At 37.7% G+C, this 26,154-nt stretch overlaps 1 protein-coding gene across 3 annotated transcripts in view; it reads left to right on the top strand.

Annotated features, from left to right (window-relative positions):
• The first annotated feature begins 1,087 nt into the window (after nucleotides 1–1,087).
• The window catches only part of LRP6 (LDL receptor related protein 6), a 126,059-nt gene continuing 100,992 nt past the window's right edge, over nucleotides 1,088–26,154 (top strand). Inside the window, exons 1-2 of one of the 3 annotated variants that reach the window (XM_074357948.1) lie at nucleotides 1,088–1,440; nucleotides 16,999–17,392. In XM_074357948.1, the coding sequence (XP_074214049.1) occupies nucleotides 1,386–1,440; nucleotides 16,999–17,392 (449 nt within the window). In that variant the 5' untranslated portion in view covers nucleotides 1,088–1,385. The remainder of the gene's footprint in view (nucleotides 1,441–16,998; nucleotides 17,393–26,154) is intronic. The other 2 variants (XM_074357946.1, XM_074357947.1) reach the window with 2 other exon arrangements.

The raw sequence follows: 26,154 nt of genomic DNA, 5'->3' as shown, positions 1-26,154 counted from the left end.
GTCACTAGTACTATTGCATGAATAGCTCCACCTTCGCACCCATCTGCCCCCAGGTACAAGTATGTGACATCTGGGCAGAATGCACCTGATGGCTCCATTTACGGTTAACTCTTGGTGGATTGCCCTCCTGGACGGGAGCTGCCACGTGATTCCAGGGGCGTGTGGGCCGTTACTCCTGAACGCCCAGTGCAGCCAGCAGAGGCTGTGCAAAATCAGAGCCTGAGAATCTGGGGAATCCTTTCCTCCTCAGGCTGAGAACGGATCATCAAAACATGCCAAACACTCATCATTAAATGCAGTTTGTAAAATCCCGAATACAGTCCTGATCGATTGTCCCTGTGCTCTGTCTTAGGTGCTGACACATTTATCTTGGAATTTCATCTGAGGTATCAGAAATCTTTAGTCCTTGTCGGACTTAATTGTGGTAGCGACAGTCTGTAGTTCTAGGAAGAGAGTAGGAAAAAAAAATCTCGTGTTGGCCTTTGAACACCCTTCACCATATCCACATTGAAAGCTGGTGTGAACAGCATTAGTTTTTATTTACTTAGAAAGAAATGCTGAAGACAATTTCCAACACTGTGGCCTGAACTCATCCCCCCACGTCGGGATCCGCGTGGCTCCCCGAGCGTGGACTGCAGCTCCGCCGCCCCCGGCCCGCCGCGCCGCAGCGCCCCGGCCCAGATGGCGGCCGGCGTGGCCCCAGAGCCCCACCTGGCTCGGCCGGCAGCGGCCGCACAAAGAGCGGAGCAGGCGGCGGCCCGGCCGAGCCGCAGAAAGTAGTCCCGACCACGCCGGCTCCGATATTGTTCGACGTCGCTTCACGCCCTCCGCGGGGAGGGCCGAAGGGGCCGGCCGGCGAAAGAATCCCATCGGAATGCGCCGCCGGGCGGCCTTTCCCCTCATGCCCGCCTCCGCTCGCGCCGCGGATCTCCCGGGGTCTCCAAGCCGAGGCCGGGCGCGCGGCCCCCTCTGGCTTTTAAGACTGCCCGGGAGGCGGTGCCGAGGGAGGGGGCTCCCCCGCGCGCAGGGAGACCTCGGCGGCGACCCGTGGCGGCGGCGGCGGCGGCGGCCGTGGCCGTATCCCTGCGCCGCTGCGTGAGAGGAAGAGGCTGAATGAGGAGCTGCGCGGGGGAAACGGGGCGCCGGGGGAGGAGGCGGCGGGATGGAAGCAGACGCTGGCGTCGCGCGAGCCCCGGGCGGAGCGGCGCGGTAGAGAGGGCGGCGGCGCGCGCGGAGCCTTGACGTGCCCCTTTCTTTCTTCTGTGTCTGGAAAGCTGGGAAGCATGAGCGTGCAGACCTGCCGCTGCGGCGGCCGCCCCGGCTCCTCGCCTCCCCCTCCTCGGGCCGCCCCTCGCCGGTGAGCGACGCGAACGCGAGAAGGGAAGATGGGGGCCGTCCTGAGGAGCCTCCTGGCCTGCAGTTTCTGCGTGCTCCTGAGAGGTGGGAAGCGGGGGGACGGGAAAGTTGGTGGGTTTGCGGGGGAAGGGGGCCTTGTTCTGTGTGTGTCTGGGGGGAGGGGAGGGAAGGAGGCGAGGACGGGGAAGAGGAGCGGGGAGAGGCCTGGTCGTGGGGAAGGAGGGAGGAAGGGGCCGCGGGAAGGGGCTGCGCGCTCCGCCCGGCCACGCTGCAGCCCCCACCTCGCTTGCCCGACCTGGTCGAGGCGGATCGGAGCCTCCGCCCGCGCTGCCGGTCTGGGGGACCCCCGGAGCCCCATTCTGGCGGAGTGACTGAGGCTCTGTGAGTCTCCGCCTGGAGTCACCAGGGACGAGGGGCTTTGTATGTATTTTGGCTCTCGGAATGTTTGAGCCCAGGATGCTTCAACGTTGGGCTTCTTTCTCCCTCGAAGCCCCCACCTATTGTCTGTCCCGTGAACTTTTAGAGCCCTCTTACTATTTTTCCAGGCCTTGTTACAACTAATAATTGGCTTCCGTTGGGGATATAATGATCGTGGGTGAGAGCACAGTTGGAAAGTGACTTCGAGGTTATAGGTCGAGTGTTTAGCCTTGGGAATCGTCTGGGCTTCAGTCCATAATAAAATAGAAACGTTGCCCTTGTAACCCTTGGTATTCAGGACTTGCCCCTATTTTCGGAGCATGCAAGTGTACAGTTGGCACCAAGTAGGAAAGTCATCCTCGGCGGAGAGGAGCCTGTCCTGGGACCTCAGTATCATCTGCTGCTCTCCCCCTGGGGACTGCTTGGCGCTTAAGTAAATCATGTAGGCTATTTTAGGTAATTGGCCCCGAGAATCTCGTAAATTCGATGGTCTTTTTTTTTTTTTTAATTGGCCCGCAAAGCTGTCAGATACGCTGTGACTTATTTTGTGACAGTTCACTAAGGTTTTTGACTGGCCCGCAAGATTTCAGCAGCTCGTCTCAAACTTAGCAGTGTTGAAGTGGTGGTGAGCCTGACGCTGTGGGGCACTTACCAGCAGAGGAATTTAAGTTCCAATTTGATGCAGTGACTTGTAGCTTTGGTTTTGTTAAAATTCTCGCTTGTGTTCTTGGTCAGTTCTTTTCAGGTATGAGATCTCTTGAGGCTAAGGAGATTTTTAGCTATTAATGTAACAGGCAAAACTTTTGTTAAGTGTCCGACCTTACTGAATTTGCCAGAACACGGTAGTACTAAGGCTTGTGCTATAAATGAACCGGATATGCCTTTCTGTGTGTATATATTTATTTTGGGTGGTCGTGATTGACGGCTTTTTTGGAGGAGGAATTTTTTTCTTTACTTACTCTTCAGGAATATTACGTCCGCATGTTGTATTTACTTGTAGTTAATAATTACGACTCACTGTAAGTATATTCCAAACTATTTCTATGCGTAAACTCCAGGTTAGTGCTCATTTAATTTTCTTGGCAGAGAATTTAGTACAGTGGTATATCCTTGAAGAGGTTTAGTAAGTATATGTTTTTATAGTATACTTCCTGTTGAAAGAGGATTTTACTCTAGCTGTGAGAAACAATTACATTTGATGTAGGAATATGTATATATTTTGAGACAGAAGGTTAGCAGAGTTAACGAATAGGAGAGTCAGCTGATGGGTTAAAGTCTTGGGGAAATTGAAATCCATAACCCAGGATGCTTCTGGTTGCCCAATTGTATTTCTTGGAATGAAAGGGTGTGATGTAAATGCCACATGTTTAACACCAGGTTTGAGCCTAGGGTTGGGTTTGTTCATTATTGGACTTCAGAGAAGTTGCACTTGAAGTAGTATTTTGAAGTATGATATTACATAAGAAGACCTAAAAGAGTTAATAGTTTAAATTGCCTTATTTCCACTAGCAAAGTTTCCAAAGGTGAAGCTCATTTTAAATATAGCCTAATAATGGTATAAGGTAGTTTTTGAATTTAAAGTACTTAACCGTGAGTACATACTTGAACTAAAACTGTCTTGCAGTGATAGGTTTTTGTTCATAATTCGGATATTTTTCATTCCTTGATAATAATATTCTCTGTTAAAATAGTGATACTAGTTAACCTTGGACTCCAAGGAGAAAAACGTGACTAATTTGTTGCATTAAGATCATTTTTCTTCACAGAAGAGTTGGAGCTTTAACATTAATGAGATAGGATGATGAGAGAGTTGGGAGACCTTTTGTCCTGTAGCCCTGTTAAATCAATAGCTAAAAGCCAGGGAATAACGCTGTCATCATCTGGGCTGCATCCCTATCCCTGTTGTCAGAGGACAAGGTGTAATGGAAAGATTTGACAATTTCAACACTAAATTCTTGGGTTTAAAGTCTGTGCTTTACTACTTAATAACTTTGTGATTCTGATCTAGTCAATCAGTTTCTCTGTGCCCCAGTTCCTTTACCTATAAAATGTGGGTAGCAATACCGAGCTAATTTGCAAATTTGCTGGGTATATTACATGAAGTACTGAATATAAAGTGATTTGCAAATGTTATTTTTTGTTGTAAGTTTTGATTTTGGACATATCCTCAAATGCTGGGGATTAGAGATTTAATTTGTATGAGATTCACAGATTCTTAAAGATAGAAGAGATCTTAGTCATTCTGGTCTAACCACTTCATTTGCAAGTGGTGAAACTCAGATTCAGAGATTGTAACTTGATCAGGATCCTACAGCTAACTAATGTTAGAGCAGGGATTTTATTGTTCATTCTTTCAGCAATTAAGTATGGAATACCTACTGTATATCAGGCTCTGATGGTTGAGTGGTGAGCGAAATAGACGTACATGGTGCCTGCCAATGGACCTCACAATCTAGGTTGCCATCTTTACCATTCTTAGAAAAGGTGATAGCTCTGATTTCCTAGAGGAAATTTTTTTTATAAGAATATAAGTTTTAGAATACTGTTAAATGTGTGTTATCTGTAAATATGTTCCAGCTCATTTTGAGAAGGCTTTGTTTGTTTTGTAAGAAATCTTTGCTACTTAATTTTTTGGAGGAGGGTAATTTGTTTTGGTGGAGTGGTGGTAAATACTATTGGAACAATCCACTAGTGTTTCCCATCATAGATTTTTATAAAAGTGGTTCTTGGAAAATTCTTTAATATCAGGTATAATGAGGTCTTGGGGAGACAGAATGAATTTTGGCATGGGAATCAGGAGAATTTGGTTCTAAATTTGCCATTAGTGAACTGTGTGACCTTGGGTAAGTCACTTAATCTCTGTACACCTTCATTATCCTCATTAGGATAACGAGTCCTTCTTTTGGAGGTTCACATTTCATGCTAACACGTTAAGGGCTCTGAGAGGTCCTGAAGTGGAGACCAGATTTAACTTTCTTGAATTTACTATTTCCCAAACTTGACAGTGAATTCTTTCATAAATCCTTTTAACATTCTGCTGAACCTTTGTTCCAAGCAACACACTTGGAGAGAACCTAGACTAGGTAACCCTTTAACCATTAGATTGAGTCATGTGAATCGATATTTGAAGACAGTTTTATATAGTTGAATCTGGTACTTCAATCTCTGCTTACTTACTTGGCTTTAGATTTACTTATCTGGCCAGGAAATAATTTGGTTATGAAACTTAGGGTTTCAGCTCATTGTTATCATTAAGCCTAATAGTGATTCCTCATAGTTCAGGTTTTCGGAGAATTTTTTTTCTTTAATTGGTTTCCACTTGCTGAACTGAAATACTTTTCCATATAGTTATATATCCTTTGGCTATCAGAAAGGATTGTCTTTTTTGAATATCAAAGAAGATTCTGTGAAGGGATCCATAAATGGAAAATATTTTTATGAACTTGCAATTTGAACATATTGGAAAAACAGGTAACAGGTTGTAGTTGTGTTCAGGCCATGGTTAACTATTCTGAGAAAATTAATTTTCATCATGGAAATTTTAGTGCAAGTTTATATTCAGAGAAGATTATGAAGAGTGGCACTGTAGCAGAAAGGTATGGGCTTTGTTGATAAACCAAGTTCAAGTCTTCTACCATTTTGTGTAGCCTTGGACAAGTTACTTAGCTTTAGTTTCTTCTGTTAGATGGAGATAATTCCTTCCAAGATTTCTGTGAGAACTGAAGATACAATGTTTGCAAAGCGATAGCACTGTGCACAGTCAGGAGTAGACTTTGAATAAATGGTCACTATTGTTAAAATGACTACATTAAAAAAAAATATTAATGCTTAGGAAAGACCAGTAAAACATTTAAGTTCTGGGCACTGTTGTAGGCAGTCAGTGTTTTTAGGCCAGTGGTTTTTGAACTTTTTGACTCTTCTGCAACTGAAATAAACTCCATGAAATGCTTTTCCTTCTGATATTTTCTGTTTTGTTTTGTATAAATAAGGTGGCCACTATCTACTGAATTTATTTTGCCTTCTAAAGGATTGCAACTTGAACACTACTTTAGGTGATTATAATACATAAACTACAGAATAAATAGCTTAGTTGATTGTGATACTTAGTTATTTAAAAGTTGCCCATACTTAAGGGCAAAATAATTTTATCAAGATATTGTCTAAATGAGACATTTTACCATTGTGTTATTTGTTTATGGCAATTAAAATTATCCAGTTGATGGACTTCTTGTAGGATGGGTAAATTCTGTACTGAGTTCCTGTATTGTATGTTTGACTCTTTGTATAAGAGTCTTTTCTTCTGTAAAACGAGCCCTCTCTTGATGAACAGAACACTGTTGCATGTGAATAACTGAAATTTAATCAGATACATGAACTAGGCAACCTAAAGAAAAGGATATTTACCTTTGAGATTATTCGTTTAAAATGTGAGTCATCATCAATACAAGGAAAACAATGTTGTTTGATGTTATTAGCACATGCTTTTGTTTCTTGAGCTGTTTTTGTTATTTGTGGAAGTGCGCATCCTTACGGAATGTTTGAAAATACTAAAATGTGCCTGGGCTTGGTTTGGTGAAAATTACTGGTGCTTCAATGCTGTAATCCTCTTAGCTTTAATGTAACTTGCTAATTTTTGTTTCTGTTGTACCTTGCTTGGAAGTACCAGGAGATTGGGGATGTGAAGTGAAACCATATTTTTAGGCCAAAAAATTTTTTTTAATTAAGTGAATTTATAAATTATTATTGACAGTAGAAAGATGAATGACCCAAAGCCAGATTGCTGGTACTCTGGACAGTAGTTTTACATACAGTGCTTTCTATATGTACCTAATTTCACCTGGACCTTATTATGGTTTTGAAAATGATACTAATCATTTTTGATAAGGGAAAAATAAATGTCATTGTAATTTTGGAGTTTGCATATAGGTGTTTTGTCATACTACTGTTAAATAAAAACCAGTCCAGATTTAGGTAAGGAGAGACCTTATTTGAAAGGATGATTGCAATAGGGAAAATGTTCTGACTGCAGGATCTGCAGGCATCTCAAAATAAAACACAGAAAGATTTCTCTCATGGAGAAGGGTAAGCAGTGCTAGCAGGAACTTTGTAGGCATGTGGGCCGTGTGAGTGTGGGTGAGCAGATTGCATTATCAGGATAGTTTAACAGGAATTTTTTATTTCCTGCGGTCAGTTGATGGCTTGGAACAAGCTGTTAAGAGAGGAAGTTCTGCATCTGCTTGCTTAAATTTAGAGGCTTATAGGAGAGAAGAGCCTAACCAAAATTTGATCAAGCCAAGTCAGAGGATAAGGAAGGGCAATTCTGAGCACTTGGTTAGTCCTGCTGTTGTTTAAAACAAATAGGGATATGTTTCAGTCAGCTCAGGCTGCTATAACAAAAATATTATGGACTGGGTGACTTATAAACAACAGAAATGTATTTCTCACAGTTCTGGAGGCTGGTAGCCCAACAGGACAGTGCCAGCAATGGTCAGATTTTGGTGAGGACCCTCTTCCAGATTGCAGACGGCTGACCTCTTTGTATCCTCACAGGGCAGAGAAGAGAGAGGAAGCAAGCTCTCTCTGGACTCTCATAAGGGTACTGATCCCATTCATGAGGACTCCACCCTTACGACCTCATCTAATCCTAATTACCTCCCAAAGGCCTGCCTCCTAGCACCATCACATGAGGGGAAGTGAAGGGTTCCAGCATATGAATTTTGGGGGACATAAATATTCAGTCCATAACAGGGTAGAATAAAGTCATTGTAAAGTCGGGCTCATTAGATTTGGCCTGATTATTTATGTGGGCATAGGCATTTTAAGTTTGCTTTGATGGAACTTTTTATAAGGGATCTTGGATTGAACTTTTAAAAGCCTCTTGAGACCAAGAAGCCAAGTCAGGTACTCACTGTTGGGTTTTACTTGCAGTACCTGTAGATTTGGGTAAATTCCTGGGGTTCCCCCAAATATCCTGTGGCTTCTGGGCCTGCCTGGAGTTGACCTTGCTTAATATAGGTCTGGGAACTCTGTAAACCAGGTACCAGTCTAGTTTTCCTAAGGAGACTGTAAGCATTGCTCCGTAAAATCAACGACAGCTCTTTAGAAGTGTCTGGTGGTAGTAGATTAAATGAGCATGATTTTCAAATATGACATAAAGCATAACCAGTCAAAGCCTTGGTTACATAATAATGTTTCCAACTAGGAGGACAGACTTTCATTGAATCTATGCAAATAACTATATTGCCATGGAAATAAGACTGCTCTTTCAATAAGAGTTTTGTCTTTGAATTATGGAAGAGTCAGGTAGGGAGAAAAAATAAATGGTTTATTTCTGTTTTCAAAAGTATGGTTTGCTTAAATTGTAAATAAATTATAGATAGCTTAAGAGAAAAGAAAAATGAATTCCTTATATACAGAATATAGGACCTTGAAGCATCAGCAGTATTTTAAACAAAACCCATAATCATCTTTTATCAATTTATTCAGTCCTGTGTAATTAGTTCTTGTTCTGCTTGGTCTTAAGTTAGCAAGTCTCATGAATCCATCTGCTTCTCCACTAGCCTTTTGAGAATCCTGACTCGGTCCACTGATACAGTCTTAAAATTATTTAAGTGATGCCACCATAAGCTTGTGCACATGAGTGCCTGGTATAGTCTTCTTTTAACGGTCCTTTTTTTGGTTGAAGACAAGCATTTGGCCTATAGTTGATTTATAGGCATTTTCAGGGAAGCATCGGAGTAAAGCAAAAAACTATCTGTAGATGACAACTTAAAATGGTGGTGGTAACTTACTGTGGTTAATTTTAAAAGTGAAAGAGCTGATGAAAGTTTGTTATAAAAAATAATGCAGTCGATGAGAAGGTTTGGTTGTTTGATGACATGCAAACCAAGATAAAATCAGTCCAGAAAAGTTTTAGACAAAATATCTATAAGCATAATGATTAATCTTATTTTAAAAGACTAGATACTACATCGAATCTATGAGTATAAATTAATATAAACTTCTTAGGAAGGAAAACTTAAAGATATGTAATAATCCTGAGATAAAACGTGTCATCAAGTTTAGTTACAGTATATTAAGAATATATCAAGAAGTCCTAAACATCTGTGTAATAAAATTCCATAAGTAAGTGATGTAAATCCCCAGTGGAGAGCCACTCACTGGCCTACCTAGAATATACTGTATTTAAATTAAAGAAGTCAAGTTGTGACCAAGGTACCATTTTTAAAAAGTATTAAAGAAAAAGAATCAAGATTATAATTGATGATGCTGTACTATTGTCTTACATCAGACAAAGCAGCACTGGGACTCTTGATAAATAGAAACATATTGTGGACACTGAGGCTATTGATAAATTTCTAGGAACTTCATACAGTTGTTGAAATAATCATATTAACATTTTACCCATGCAGATTTAATCTCGGGAGGGTAAGCGTCTCTTCTGATTTGACAGTGCTTCCCATGCAAATCGTAACAGTGATCAGATAAACCAGGTAGTTATTTTTAACACTTTTCTTTTTACATGGTGAAAGAATTAGTTCTTTGTGAACTTCCAGGGGCCTTTTAGGAAATTTTAAAGGCAGTTGTAGGTGCAAAAGACATCATTCAGTATTTGATTTTGAAAAAGCAGGATGTAGAAAGTTGTCAGGAGGTTTGAACATTCGATTGGGTCAATGAAAAAGAAATACCTGGCAACCTTTTTAGCTGGTGCCAAGAAAAAAATTTTTTTAAGTGAACATAGGAAAGAACATGATGATAACGTTAGCTCTTTCAAAAATGGGAAGACTCTTTAAAAAAATAGTAAGACATGATAAGATCAACACCGAACACAGAAAATTCTGAAGAGACGCTGAATTTTTGGCTTCTAGGGAGACTGATTATTCAGAAGGCAAAAAAACACCTTTTATAACTTCTTTAAGAGCAGACCAATAACCCAAGAAAATTTTATCATTTAACTAGAAAACCAAATTTTAATTTTGTACAAATATGATGTTTGATATTGAAGTGCTTTTTGACATCCTTACAAATAAACCTGTCAAATACTAGCTGGCTCTGACCATGACAAATGAAATTCTTTTTTTTCCATGAGTTTGTTATAACTTTCTCTGTCCATTCAGGTTTTGTTCTGCATCTTCCTCTTTCTCATTCTGGAACAGTTAGTCATTTTACTTTAGGATTGTTTTCTTTTTCCTTAAAAACACATTCTGCATACCTTGCATGCAAAGTTGTTCCTTTCTTTCATTATTTCTCCTAGTACAGTCTCATTTACCTACAAGATTAAAACAATTACAGTAACTACTATTTTACAGAGAGAAAACTATGAGGTAGATAATTGTGAACCGTCTGTCATACACCAACATTTTGTAGTAGACTGACAAAGCTTATGAATATACATCTCACAACTTTTTATAGCCATACACTTCCAGACAGTACAGCTTTTCAATGTGGTAAAAATGAATGTATTCATTAATTGACTCAAATATACATAGCTTCTTGGTACCATAAAAATAAGACATAAAAACCTATATAAACTTGAAATACTTACACTTCAGTGTGTTCTGTTACTTAGAAATGACCTAGATATTTAATGAATAACCATGAACTAACTTAGCATAAGTCTAAGGTTTTAAGATACTGGAAGATTTTGGAAACTATCTTCAAGTTGGCTTATTACAAGACATAATTACTTTTGAAATAAAATTTGTCAGAAAAATGATTCAACTTGTCTAAATACAAATGTAGATATAATGTTAGTTTATTCTGTCAGTAAACCTGTAAAAATTTAGGAAGTACATATTCAGGTATGTACTTGAATACACCGAAGATCTGCCTAAATGTATGTTAACTTGGATTCTTAAAACATATGGGTTAGTTTCTATTAAAAAACAAACAAACTTGTGAAAATATAAGAAGTTTAATTTCCTTAACTTCTGGAAATCTTAGAAGTACTTTTATATGAGCACTTATTGATCTTCAAGCTAATCAGAATGAAACTCCTTTAATTAAGGGATTTTATAGTCTAAAATTATACTTGGCAATACCATCTGGAGGTAGAAAAATATTTTATATACACCTATAACATACATACACATGTACATACAGAAACATATAAATAAAGAGCTTAATAGCTTCAGTCTGAGTTTCAACTCACTGCTGGTTTGTTTTTAGAAGAGCTAGCTCTGATCCTTCCTTTACCTTTAATTGTTTCTAGCAGATGGGGCACGTTGAGTTTACCTACTCAGTACGAAGGCTGAAGAGACCTTTTAAGATTTTCTTTGCCCTGATGTGTAATATTATGGAGGCTGTGGACTGAGTTTTGAGTGAGGAACTGAAGAGAGACCAAGGGCTGTCTGGGTGCCTCTAAAGCTCATTTGAGTGGATAAAAGATCCAGCCTATTTCCAGTTTGTATTTTTAACTTCAGGTCCCTGAGCCCCTAGTGAGTCTGTAGTGGGGAAAATGGAGCCTTAAATCTCCAGTAACTGCAGGGAGTTGAGAGGTTGGAGTTAGACGGGAAAGTTGATGGGTGGGTAGAGGGGTGGAGGAGATGAGGGCATTAAAGGAGGCTAGTTGAAGGGTTCATGGACCTGAAGGGAAGACTGAGGGTGGTGAAAAGGAGGAAGGAAGAGAGAGGGTGATGGGAAAGGAGAGGTTTTAGGGAGATCCCGTTGAGATCCCGTTTTCCAAGGAAGACATTGAAGTTCTGAATTGTCTTTGGTAAAATTTTGCCATTTTTGAAGATACTGAATTGAATTAGTGCTGTACTGGTGAAGCACCGGGTCAGTGGGAGAAGAAAAGGGAGGGCGCTTAGTAGAGTGAGAATTACGTATGGAATTAGATAATTAAACCAGGCATAAGAATTGAAAGGAGCTGGGAAAGAGTATTCTCTTGTGAGGAGCCAGGAAGTTTCCTTGTGTAATCTCCACTAGAGAAGTCTGGGAAGATGGAAGAGGCCTCATGGAAGAGATGGGAATATTCCTGCTCCAAGGTGGTGTGTGATCGACTGCTTTAAGAGCCAATGAAAAAAATTCTTTGCTGTGAAATACCAGAGTAACTTCTTACCGTGTTGCAACAGGTAAGATGTTTGCAGCACTGTTTCAGAAGTTGAACTCAAGGAAAGATCCCTGAATCTGTAAGCTGGAGAGGAGTTTAAATGACTCACAAAGCATCATTATAGAGGTGGTGATGGTGCGGGTCCTTAGGTGAGGTCCAGTCCTCATCCAAGTCATGTCATCATACAAATGTCAAATAAAAATAATCCCTATTTGGCAGGGAGAGACTTTATTTGAAAAGACTTTCGCAATAGGAAGAATGCTCTGACCACAAGGTATGCATGTATCTCAGAATCAGAAACAAAAAGGCTTTACTCATAGGTAGAAGTGAATAGTGCCAGCAGGATCTTTGTGAGAGAGTGGGACAAGTGGGTAGAGGTAGCAGATGCCATGACCAGGACAGTTTTAACAGGAGATTTGTGTGTGTGTGTATGTGTATGTGGTCAGTTCATGCTCCGAGTGAGTCCTTAATAGAGGATGTTCTGGATTGGCTTGCTTAAGCTTAGAGTTAGCCAAAGTTTAGGGGTCTTGGGGAGGAGGGAAACCTGACTAAACTTTGGTCAAGCCAAGTCAGTGGGTAAGATGGGCATTTGTGTGTGCTTGGCTAGTACTTAATGTAAAATCCTTTTGGGTTTATGACAAGTATGGGCTTTTTTTTTTTTTTTTGATAAGTATGTTTTTAGATCAGGTTCTGAAAAATTTATTTTAAATACTAGTAAATATGTTTTTCATATTACGGTCATACAGTGAATTGTGCTGGGGATTGGGGATGAAATTAGTTAAAAGATATGGCTCCTGTTTCCAAGTGGTAGAGATCCTAGTGAAAGAAGGAAATATACTTTCAAAAATGCTAATATCAAATAAATGGTGAAAACTGTGAGGGTGCAAAGAAAGAAAGCTGAGGCAACTGGAAAGATTCTTGGAATAGATAAGGTTTGAATCTGGCCTTGAAGGACTTTCTTGCTGGGATAATAAGAGAAACATGAAGTGGGCAGGAAAGTGAATACACTGTGGTGATGGAGTATGATGTGCTCACAGCTGATGTGTAGAAAACTAATTTGTATGAGGTAGAGACTAAAAGGTAAGTGGAGTCATAAGTAGAAGTCACTCAGTAGAGGCCTGAGGTATGGAGGCTTTTTAATTTTAGACAAAGAAAATAGCTTTTTGAGTTGGACAAAGAAGTATTAGAAGTAGAAAAGGGAAGGGACAGTGTTGAGATCGTTTACTATGAAGGTAGTTCAAGCATGAGGTCATGAGGGTCTAGAGTAGGATAGTGGGTGGAAAAGAAGAGGCAGATTTAAGGACATGCTAAAGAAGAATCAACAAGACAGTAATTGGGGGAAAGGGAGGCATCAAAGGTGGCTCCATAGCACACAAGTAGGATTAGGAAAATTGTGTTACCAATGACCTTGAAGGGTTTTTTGGGAGAAAGGTGATAAAATTTAATTTTATGGCTGGTAGAGATGGCCAGCAAGAAGCTGTATGTGCAGAACTGAAGTTTAGGATGGAGATGATAACTTGAATTACCTGAGTAGAGTTGCTTGTTGACCAGATGAACTTGGATAATTTTCTCTTCCGCTATTATTTGGGGGAGCAACAGAGAATCTTAAGGATACCTGTATTTGGGCAGTGGGAGGAAGCTTTGAAACTAAAAGGCAGATGAAGCATGACCAGAAGACTAATAGTATTGTAGAAGGAGGCCATTCTACGTAGCTGGGGGTATGGTCAACGTTGAATGCTGCAGAGAGGTCAAGGATAAGGCCTGAGAAAAGGCCAGTTGGATTTGGTCATGAGGATTTGGAGAAAACAGTTTCAGTTGAGTGATGGGTGAGAAGTTAGACTAAGGGAGTTAATAGCTAATGGCTGGTGGTATGACTTGTATTCCAATATTACAAGATTTTGTGGTTAGGAGAAGTATAATTATTCCCTTGGTGGTAGCAAGGCTAGCGTTATTAAAACAAAATATTTTTGATAGCAGGGACCTGGCAGGAGCCATTGGAAATACAAGAAATAGGGAACAGTTGATACAGCAACATTGCAGGGAGGAGGTAGGGATACTGAACCAGAAGTATTGCGTTAACCTTAGAAAGGAGGAAGGGCAACTAGTCATTTGAGACTGAGGATAAAATAAAGGAGGATGTGTGGGAGATAGAGAGATTTTTGAGAAGTTTAAATTAAGATGTTGGGGATGTTGACACTTACCTTGCTTCCTGCTTCACTGAGATTATTTAGTGAGATGATTTGGGATGAAGGATTCAAAGCTTGGAGTTTGTCTTTAGGAAAGTAGAAGAAGTTTAGAAAGGTTACTGGAGAAAGATTGGTAGAAAGTTAATAAAGGAAAATAAGGCTTTCTAAGCACCAGGGAAGGTTCACTAACCTTCAGAGATACAGTGGTTATTTGGGTTTTCTGGGTATTAGGAAGCAGGATTAGCTCTTGGGAGTGGAAGATACTGAGTGCATGGCACATGTGCTACAACTCAGGGCAAGTGTGTGTGGATCCAGTGTATTTCTTTAGTAGATTAAAACAGTATTACACCTGGCTCCGTTTCCTAGAGCGTGGGCTTAGCCTCCCCACCTCCCACATGGGAGAGGCAGTTAAGACGGGATCCTTGCCTGGGTTGTCCTTGCCTCACATTTATTTGTCCACAGTAACCTGGCAGGGGAGGTGGCGGAAAGAATGGGGAAAAAAAACCAGTATTACAAATCAAATGATATCTTTCATGCATCCTGTGTAATATGTTGCTAAATAGGTATTGGTGACAACATTTTAGAAAATACTTAAGTGAAGGATGGTTGGACAGGATGAACTGTGGAATTTCCTTTTAATAGTGTGTAGGTTTATGTACAGTCCTTTAGAAATCTTCAGTTGTAATTAGTACTGCTAGCTTAAAAGAAATTTACTTGTTCATACCCCCCTCCTTTTTTTCTTTTGTACTCATAAGGCTTTTGAGACCTTAAATGACCAGAAAGGTTCTTTGAATTTTGTAGACCACATATTCAGTAGAAATGTTAATGTTTGACTTGAAAGTCATTAAAGACATTTAGCTGCCACCGAATGCCATGTACAGATTAGGTACAGTTTTCCAGGGAAAGTGCCATAAAGAAAGGTGCCCAATAAATACCAGATTATTACCACTCTTGGATTTTAAATTTTAAATGCTCTGGGGCTATTTCTTAGCCCTATGCAACACTTAGCATTGTACCCTTAACTAGTAGAGATCATTTTTATGATTTTTATAATTGGCCCATAGTATATGAGGGACCCAGTATGAGACAGTGTGGTGAACACTGTGCAGACTGATAAATCAGTGTAATGTATGAAGGCTTGAAATGAGTTAAAGTGAATCTGAGGGAAATTTACTAATTTGCTAACAGTTGCAGTAGGTACGCAGAACAAGCAGAAAGGATTCTTGGTCACTTTTTTAAAAAGCTATCTGTCCATTTGTTTTTGATGAGGAAAGTTAGATTTAAGCTTAGTTGGAAGGAAAGTTCATCTTGTACTTACAGATGAAAATGGTGGACTACATAACTCGATTTGTCAGACATAATCCATAAACTGTCTTGAACCTCATTTTTTTCTTTACACGTTTTTGAGCACCTTAATCTTTTGAAATTTAATTTCTTAAGGAGGGAGTGGTTACTTTTCAGTGGTACTTGGTCTGGGCTTTGGATGACACAGTTTTAGACCGTTAGTAAGTAGTCGTGAGAGAAGATCATAGATCATTGCATTGTATCTGTGGTCTTATTTTTGCTGCCTCATTTGTGTTTTTCATCTCAAACTTTAGATCTGTCCTATCCATACAACCACTTGTCTACTTTAAATGAATTAAGGTTAAATAAAATTAAAAATTTAATTTCTTAGTCATACTAGCCGTGTTTGAAGTGCTCTATAGCCACATGTGACCACTGGCTATTTGTATTCATGGTGAAGAGAACATTTCTATCATCACAGAAAGTTCTTTTGGATAGTGGTACTCTAGATTTTTAATTACTGTTGGTATCAGGAAAGTAAATGTCAGAAGCTTGAAATAAATACTTAAAAAACTCAATACATGGGATTTATACTGCTTCAGTCCTAACAGCTTCAGCTTTCTCATAGTTAAATATCATTCCTTTAGGATAGGCTTTATATTTACTTTTGGTATTAGCTCTTATTCAAAATTCATTCTAATCATATAAAACAGAATAAAAATGGTTGTATTAAGAACTATCTCTTCCAGACTGTTTATTCAGCAATTTTATGAAGGTATAATTGATGGTACAATAAAGCAATAATTGATGATACAATAATGTGTATGTATGTAAAGTTTAAAATTTAATAAGTTTTGACATATACACTTCTGGAGCCATCACCACAGTCAGTATAGTATAATACAGAAGTTTCCTGATGCCTTGTTATGATCACTCCCTCCTTTTCTTTTCCACCCTCTCTCGCCACCTCCAGACAACAGCTGATCTACTTTTTGTCACAGTAGATTACCTAAATTTTCTGAAGTTTTAAATAAATGGAGTCATGTAATATATACTCTTCATTTCTGTCTGACTTCTTTCACTCTGCATAACTATTTTGAGATTCACCTGAGTTACATGTACAAATAGTTCATTACTATTTATTGTATTGCTTTATCACAGTTTGTTTATCAGTTAGTCTGTTGATGACATTTGGGTTGGTTCCAGTTTGGATTATTACAGATAAGCTGCTATGTATATTTATGCACAGGTCTTTGTATTGACATATACTTTAATTTCTCTTGAGTACTTATCTAGGCATGGGATGGCTGGATCATATAGTAGGCTGTATTTTTAACCTTTTAAAAAACTGCCAAACTGCTTTCCAAAGTGGCTGCACCATTTTACATTCCCCCCAGTGGAGTATGAGTGGTCCAGCAGCTCCATATACTTGCCAGTTCTTGAATGGCGAACCTTTTAAATTTTATCTGACAGACTATTTTAACAAGTAAAGACTGTCCTGGTAGAATTAATTCCCCATCTTGCAACTCTTTTGTATTTAAAATGCTGCAAGAACAGTATTTTGTGTTTTGCAATTTTCTGTACATTTACTTACTCTTTATTTTTGATGGTATTTACTCCCTAATGCTGATTTGAAACTCAGTTTGTAGGAACCAATACATTTTCTTCTTTTTGACTTACATATTTTTCTTTTTTTTGATCTAGCGGCCCCTTTGTTGCTTTATGCAAACAGAAGGGATTTACGATTGGTTGATGCTTCAAATGGCAAAGAGAATGCTACGATTGTAGTTGGAGGCTTGGAGGATGCAGCTGCGGTGGACTTTGTGTTTAGTCATGGCTTGATATACTGGAGTGATGTCAGCGAAGAAGCCATTAAACGAACAGAGTTCAACAAAACTGAGAGTGTACAGAATGTTGTTGTTTCTGGATTACTGTCCCCTGATGGGCTGGCATGTGATTGGCTTGGAGAAAAATTATACTGGACAGATTCTGAAACTAACCGTATTGAAGTCTCTAATTTAGATGGATCTTTACGAAAAGTTTTATTTTGGCAAGAATTGGATCAACCCAGAGCTATTGCCTTAGATCCTTCAAGTGGGTAAGTTTTGTGTAATGTACAAAGCTTATTGTATCTCCTTTTCCTGGCTGGTTTCTCTCCATTAGCATAGATACCCCTTACCTCTAAGAGAAAAGAAACATCAGATGCCAGTTTTATATTCTTTGGGTTTCTTTGTCAAGTGTAACTGAATATGGGAAGTTATGTTGTGTTCTTAAAGTAAAGTGTTTCTGTAAATAGTTTTGTGTTTCTCATAGCAGTTATGGGATAGCCATACTTATGGTTCTTGGTTTTTCTCTGCATTTATTTTTCATAATTATGAGAGGATAATTAGAAGGCAGAGAAGAAGGAATGATAATAAGAGTAGTATTTGATAGCTCAGGATGATATAAAAAATGTCTGAATCTTACAACTTTTATTATAATCAGGATTATTTTATATTACTACTATCTTTTATGTTAAGTTCTGAGGTATTTAATATATAAATGTTGAGTGAAAAATAAAGTTAATAAATGACTTATTTCTCGTTAGCTAAACATGTATTTGCTGTAAAATTTTATTTTCTAATGAGAAGAGAAACTTTAAACTATGGGCAAGCCTTATTATAAAATGTGAACTCTGTCCCCACATGCTTCTCTGTTACTGTCTTTCAGTCCTGCCATATACCATTCCTTGATATTTCTCTGCTGAGTATGTTGTCATGCCAAAGTTTGTCATGACTAGCTATAAATAATGAAACATGAACCTGAAGTGAGTTACTAATAATTGGTTAAACATCTAAAGCTAAATAATCTGTGAATAACTGTTTTAATACTTTGTTTTCTTTGACTTACAAGTATATTGGAATCTGCTTTAAAATTCATTTATAGAAGGGAGTAGATTAATACTATGTAATAAATTAAAATTGTGGAAAATGAAACAAAAGTTTATATGTGCTCCTTTGTCTTGATATCAGTCCTTATTTGGTGACAAAGATTAAAGAAGATGTAGGAAAATGAAAACATTTGTCTAATTGCAAAAAGTAATATGGAGAATGGTATAGCAAAATTTTAGGGTGGGACATTCTGGAAAACACATATATATACACTATATATAATATATACAAAATGTGTTTTTAGAGGGGCATTAAGAGGTATCTGCTGTAGTCAGAAGGTCTCTTAATAAAGCATCAGAAAATATACTGGCCCTGGCGGTAGGAAAAAGGATTGAATGTCCCAAGGAGGCAGTCACAGATGTTGGATGTATGGTAAACTGCTGATTGAAGAATTTGGTTGTTGAAAACTTGCAAGATATTTTTGAGAAATGGAATCTGTTTTGCCAACAAAGTTCGTTCAGTCTCAGTGTTGCAATGCTTCTGAGGTTACTGCTTTGTAGAACACACAGGATTTTGGTACTTTCAGTAGTTATTAGGGAGTAATACTTTGGTGAAAAGATAAATAGTTCTTTTTTTCTTTTTTTCCTTTTGACAAATTCAGTCTTAACTCTTAAGGGTGATGATGGGAATTTACCCAAATATCTATTAAATTGTTAATATGTTCAGAGCTTTGCTTTTTGTATTCTTGGGGAGGGAGGGGAATATCTTTAAGGATATAGTATCTATTTAAGGACAGAAGACATGGGAGAGAGAACCTTTCCTTCAAAGCATGTTTATTTGCATTATGTTGTATGTGTGTGGAGAGGGGATGCGTGTTAAAGGAATTAGAAAGGCTACGAGAGCTCTTAAGGAAGCTCGGTGGATAAAACAGCTTGATTACCACAATCTGGAGCAGCATCTTGATTATATCCATAAGGGATAGTGACTATGTGATAGTACAGAGTCAGGGGAGCTGAATTTATAGACAAGTCTTGACCATTCAGAATCTCATAATTTAATGAGTGAATGAATCATTCTCATTTTGCCCCCTAAAACTGTGAGCTTTACTTTTGGGTGGCAGGTCCGATAAGCATCTTAGGAAATAAGTTTGCCATGTGATTAAAAAATACATTATGGTTTCCGTGGCTTCAATTTACCTATGACATTTACCAGTATTTAAGGTGAGAATTTGCCAGACTCAGCTGATAAAGGATATTACTGGAAGAATCAATTAATAATGTGCTTTGAAGGTAGAAAGTTGTGTTACTTAAGCTTCTAAGGGATGTTCAGTGAAGAATAAGTATGTTTTTCCTGAGGCTTAATAGGGGTTTGGTCAAACACTTAATGAAATACCTTTCATTATTTTGATATCTGTGGCTAGTGTTGAGTGTGTGTGTGTGTGTATGCGCGCGCACGTTGTGTGTGTAAATCACTTTTTTCCTCCTTTAACAATTCTAAAATTTATTTTAATTTTTGGAAGGTTATTTTGTATCATGTCTATTTTTAAAAATTATGCAACTGGAAGTAAATAGAATGCAGCCAAATGGTATGCATTTGGTAATTAGCATGATGAAGTATATTTAAAATTTTATTTTAAAGTCATGCATTAAAATATATGTTTTATCAAACAGTTTTTCAGTTTTGATCTTAGATTTGTGTTTAATGGAAAAGTAATTTTGGATTGAGTGTATCACTTATCAAACAGAAGAGATGATTTCCAGATTTATTTTTTGGGGGAAAAACGAAGTTTGCGTTCCAGAGAAAGTACATGAAAACAGTGCTGAGGAAAAAGGTGGCTTTATCAGAGTTCCAGGATATCCTGGGTTATGAGGTTCAGAAGAGCTGACGGAGCTCTCTCCCTTCAGCTTAAGTGAAAGGAAAGCTACTGAATGAGTGGTATTGTTTGAGCCCTGGGAACTAGCACAGACATCTGTGCTTTCGGATGTATGGGGTTCTTTGTGCAATCAGTGCATTTAGCCTAGGCTGAGGGAAGATTTTTATTTCCCTCCCTAAATTTGGCCTCTATTAGTCTGAGATTTTTTTTCTCTCTTTTGAGTGACTGGCAGTGTAGAATTCAGAATGAGTAACAGGGAAATGTGTATATGGAAATTGTTCCAGAAATGAACAACCACAAAACAAAAGGCAGTGTCCTTACTTTGTAGTGAGAGGTGATTCCTCTGTGGCCGCTCATAGTGGTGTTCCTTAATCTGTTCTTCAGTGGCTGACTGTACTGACTTTAGTGATGGCGAGGCCTGCTGTTTGAGGTGCAGATAAAGCAGTTCTAAAGGTTGTTTGTTAAGGATCTGTTTGTATTCCAGATCATTTTGAATATTTTTTAAAAAGTTAAACTTTAGTGAATTCAGACTGAACTGAATTCATACTGAACAGCTTTGAAAGATACATATTTTAAAAATACATTTTTATCATTGTTAAGAATAATACTAACAACACTGAAAGTTCTGCTTTAAAAATGCTTGCAGACCTAGTTTAGAAAAAAAAATGATTTATAATTTCCTATCAATTATATACACACAATTCTCATATCTTGAGTATGTTTAAAAGTATTTTCTACACTGGTATATCCCAAATGACTAAAATAGTTCCTGCCACATAGTAGGTGTGCAGTAAATATTTTCTGAATGACAGGGCTTTCTATTTTCTTTTATAATCCTATAAATTGTCCTTGATAGAAACATTGGCCTTCTGAGCAGATGTAAATTTTAGCATGGTCTTGTGCATTCTAAATCAATATGGTTTTGATTGCAATTGGTTTATTTAAAACATAATTACTATTTTTAGTCTCTTCATTAGAAGTTATCAAGATCATATTTTATAAAAATATACTCAGTAGAGTTTGTTTTATGTCACATCTACCTCTATTATTTACCAAGCAGGTTACTTTATTTTCTTTGGACCTCAGTTTCCTCATTTCTATAATGAGTTCCTTTCAGTTTTGACATTAAGTTTTAAAAGTGAGACATTTAAAGAAAGTACTCTACATACCTACATTAAAAATTTTAAATTACACATTCAGGTCTAGTTTAGGTACGCTACGGTTAGAACTGTGTTTCTGCACAACAGACGCTTAAAATTTTGCTTCTGCTGCCCTTGTATATGTCATCACACTTGACCTCCTTTTTTAGGGCTATTTCACCCCTAAAACCAGTGTAAACCTTTTTTCTAGTTCTCCTTGATGTGAACTGAGAAATACTTAAAAATGTCAAAGGATTCTTTTTACATGAAGAATGAATAATGTAGCCTATTACTTTTAGGCAGATTATATAGATAGATTCGGATATGTTTGGGGGTAGATTTTTTTTTTTGAGATTATCTAAAAATTAAGAGTGTGTTGGAAAAGCCACTAATCCAGGAAATCTGGATTAAAGTTTTACCTTTACTAGCCTCTGGGATAGGAATGAAGGCCCTTGGAAGAGAAAACTTTTTTTAAAGAATAAATACCTGTGTGTATATATTTATATATATTCTCAAATGTTAGTGTCGGGCTTTTCTCTTTTCTTAAAAATACCTTAAACCTCATCCAGTTTTTAATTCTTTATATCTAGTGATATCCATCACATCACAAATTGAGTTTTGATTATGTGGTCTAATATTTTTATGTTTCTTATATCCAGGACCACTTCTATTGAAGGAATACTGAAAAGGGAAATATTTGCAGTATGACTAAATGACTTTATGTAGCCCAGTCTCTTAATAGCTTTACCTTTTTAATAAAAGCTTTCCTTGCTTGCAGCATTGACCTTTTAATTCATCCTTAGCAGGAAGAAGAATGGAATTTTATGAGAGTAAAGAATAGAATACCTTTAACTGAGTATTGGCCCTGCATTTTGGGGAGTTTATATACCCTTGCTATATTCCAGTGTGATTGGCTCTTCAGAAATTATAGCAGATTTGTTTGACCACACCTAGTATTTATGTCATTGAGCCTTTAAGATTTTGGAAAGAGGAGTTTGTGATAGCTAATTTGTGAAGTAGGAATAAAAAGATTGCCTTTAGTTTTTTTTTTTTTTTTTTTTTGCAGCATTTGTTACAGATACCAAGTTCTTTTTAGAAATTTTTCTCTCAAAGTCTTAAAACTGTGATTTTTATACTGTTGGTTTTCCTACCACTTGGACCATGCTTTTCCTTTCTTCATTAACTCTTAAAGTTTGAAAGTGCATCATTCTCTTTATTCTTTCCCTAGATCATATCCATTTCCATCACTTTTGCATCAAAGCGAATAGCCAGTCATCCTAAAGCTCCATATTGTAAAGCACTGGTCCTGTTGTGAAAGATTTTGCTATGAACTGTCAGTAACTTACAGTTTTGAAAGAGGTCCTGATAAATTGGGGAAGGCCTAATTTCTGCTCATTAAATCCTGGGACTGGTTGGGAATTTTAAGGATCTTCTAGCTAACGAATTTACTATCTAGAATGTAATACTACAGAAATACTGTCAGTAGATTCAAAATACTGTCTTCCAAATTTATTTAGGTAATTTCTTTCCCACCCATTGCAATGTGGCATTTATAATATATTTATTACTGTTTGTATTCCATTTTTAATATCCCCCCATATCCTGGTTGATTTTAATTCCCAATTTATTTTGGGGTTATGTGAAATAATTGATTTCTAAGAGTTAGAGATGACACAAAAAGTTACACTTAGAGTAGTGTCCTTCCTTCCTATCCTTCTGCCTTGGTCCCATTTCCCCTTTCCAGCCTGTTCCCATTTATCCTCTGGAGATATCTTACTGTCTTTTATTTCTGGTTTTATCTTATTGAATTTGTTTTTCCACAAATGAGCTACATATATATATTTTCTTATAGTCCCTTTTTTTCTTACACGGAAGAGGAACATGTTAAAGATGCTCTTTTGCACTTTCTTTTTTTACTTCACATCCTGAATATCATTCCATATCATTTCATAGAGATTTTTCTCAGTCTTTTTTTGTGTGTGTGACTGCATAGTATTCCATCGTGTGAATATGCCTCATGCCATAGTTTATTCAGCCACTCTCCTATGTTTAAAAATTTAGGCTATTTTGTTAGCTGAAGTTTTTAAAGCAAATCCACACAGTAATATCTCACTTGTGAATAGTTCATTTTGCATCTCTGAAAAGTCGACATTGTCTTCCCAAACCATAGTACCATTGTCTTCCACACACAAGAAATGAACATGTCTTTAATATTAAAATTATTTGGTTTATATTCTAATATCTAATAGTCTCAGAAATGCCATTTTATAGTTGGTGTGGAATTAGGATCTAAAACAAGATTCACAGGTTGCATTTCATTATGCCTCCTAGGTTTCTCTAGAGCATTCCCTCCTTTTTTCCCTCTCCCTTTTGACTTATTGAAAAGATTCTACAGTAGTCCTGTAGAATATTCCAGATTTTGGTTTTTTAAAGAGATTCTTCTGTTGTTTGACTTTTATCTCTTTATGTTTCTTGTAAAATGAAATTTATGATAGAAGACTTGGTTAACAACAAGTTCAATGTTTTGGCACAAATGCTTCATAGATAGTACTGAGTACTTTGTATTCATCACATCAGAAAGTACGTAATGTCTTGTCCTACTTGTAGTGATGCTAAGATTGTTCAGTAAATTCATATGGGGAAAGGTAATATTTTTATTAGAATGTTGAGCTTTTCCTCCTCCTGTAGTCTTCAAGTGATTAGTATCCTTTTACACCCATGCCAGTATCTAGTTTCTCATCCATTTATTGTTTTATCATCCACTGAGATCATTTTATATGTTGTTTCATCAGGGATGTCTATTATTGTTTTGTGATGTCTTGTCTCATGTGTTTTTTTTTTTATATGTGTTAATCATTTTAAGTATTTAGAATCTTTATCGGATTGTTCAGTTGTCTGAAGTTCTTGGAAATCCAATTCTTTTCTTTGTTATATTTCCTGATTCTTGCTTAAAGTGAACTGTTTCCCTAGGGGTTTTATAATTTTGGATTGTGAGCACATCTTCAGAGGGGTTATCTTTGAGAATTGTGAGTAACTTCGTGGAAGTGGTGGGGCGTGGTCTTACTTTTCCAGGGAGCTTTTGGTTTGCTTTTGGCAAGCACCCTAGAGGTGTATCCAGGGACCACTTTATCTTTTATTTTTAAATTCAGGTATAGCTTATACATAGTAAAATGCACAGACTTTGTTGCAGTTTTGACGTATGTGTAGGCTTATGTTATTCTGTTCAGAGATCATTTTTCATATTTAATTTATGGAGTTAGGAGTTTTGTACAGTGTAGATATAAGAAATTCAAACTCTAAACCTATGTGAGGATATTTTCTGGTTACAAAGTCTGTGGTGATTTTTCCTAGCTTTTCAGAGTCTAGGCCAAAGCAGAAAAAAGCTGCTTTGCCTCCCTCTGCCAATGGCAGATTTTCCTACTTCATTGTTTCCTGAGAGTCTTTGTGCAGAAGTCTCCTGACAGTGCTTCCTGTGTGTCAGGGCCTTGCCTTTTTCCCTGCTTTGCCATTGAAACGGAAGTTCCTCAGTTTCTCAGATGAGTATATCCTTCAGGGTTGCTATAGCATCACGCACTTACTGGTTTTTACTTGCCTATTAATTTTTGGCTCTCTCGAGATTTCCCCTACTTTCATGCTACCTTAGCTGTACGTTTAAAGGAGTGTTTATACATTTTCATTTTGTGTATATGTGTGTCTCAATCCGTTTGGGCTGCTATTACAGTACACCACAGACTGAATGGCTTATAATCACATAAATTTATTGCTTTCAGTTCTGGAGGCTGGGAGGTGCTAGTATGGTCTGCTTCCGGTGAGGGTCCTCTTCCCGGTTCGTGCACCTTCTTGCTGAGTCCTCACGTGGTGGAAGGGCCTGGGGGTCTCTCGGGAGCCTCTTTTATGAGGCACTTAATCTCGTTCATGACAGCTCTGCCCTTATGACTAAGCCCCTCCCAGAGGCCCCACATTCTAATGCTGTCATCTTTGAGAGTTAGGATTTCAACAGAAGAATTTTGAGGAGGCACACACATTCAGACCATAGCAATGTATAAATCAAATAAAAAGACTAACTGGTGGTCCGAGGTGTTTTGTAAAAGGAGAGTTTTCTGGTTGTGTTGTGACCAAATTACCAGAAATAGAAATTCTAGCTTCTATTTTTTAAATATTGCCTTTTCTTATTGAGGATATATGTGGATGATATGTGGACAGTTGGGCATTATTCATACTTACTAATATGCGTACTAATAACGTCTTTTAATTATGGGTAGTATTATGTAAGTAACTTCAAAGATCATGAAGTGATTTATGACCTACTATAGATCTGGTTCACTTAGTTTTTATGACTCAATTCTAAATGTTGTCTTAATTGGCCACCTTTGTATGTAATTACATCTTGTAAAAGGTGAAAATTTATCCCTTCAGTTTAGATTTATTGAAACCCAACATTTCTGAGTATTTTTGTTAGGGCAAACTGGATTCAGATTGCGTACACATACTAGACTACGAGTTTGTGAATATTTTGGAAAATTTACTGTTTTATCCTTACCTAATCGTGGAAATTACATGCTGTGGATTGTAATAAATTTGTATAGCATGACTGATTTGTATAAAATCTAGTCTCATTGACAGTTGAGATGTTTTTACTTTATTGACATAAAAAGTTTTGATGTCTTGAAAACTTCAGTGTTTTCTTTAATTATTTCCTAATTACAGTGAAGCCTATCTTCTACCCTTCACTCCATTTAAAAATTATTTTCCAGAAAACATTGCAGATGGATATCAGGCCAGATACAGTAATAAAATTATGTTTGTATGGAAACTGTTGTACAGCATATAACAACCTGGTACTGATTTTCACAGTTTTTGATGAATAACAGATGTGCATACTCTGGCAAAATGGAGCTGTAACCACATATATTTAATTCTTTAGTATCAAGTAAATATGTTTATCTTCTCTTAATTCAAAACCAAAATAGAACCCATT

This window comes from Camelus bactrianus, chromosome 34 (assembly GCF_048773025.1).
Source record: "Camelus bactrianus isolate YW-2024 breed Bactrian camel chromosome 34, ASM4877302v1, whole genome shotgun sequence".
In the NCBI taxonomy this organism is placed as follows: domain Eukaryota; kingdom Metazoa; phylum Chordata; class Mammalia; order Artiodactyla; family Camelidae; genus Camelus; species Camelus bactrianus.
The sequence above is the reverse complement of the archived record's forward strand: the minus strand, read 5'-3'. Positions and strand labels throughout refer to the sequence as shown.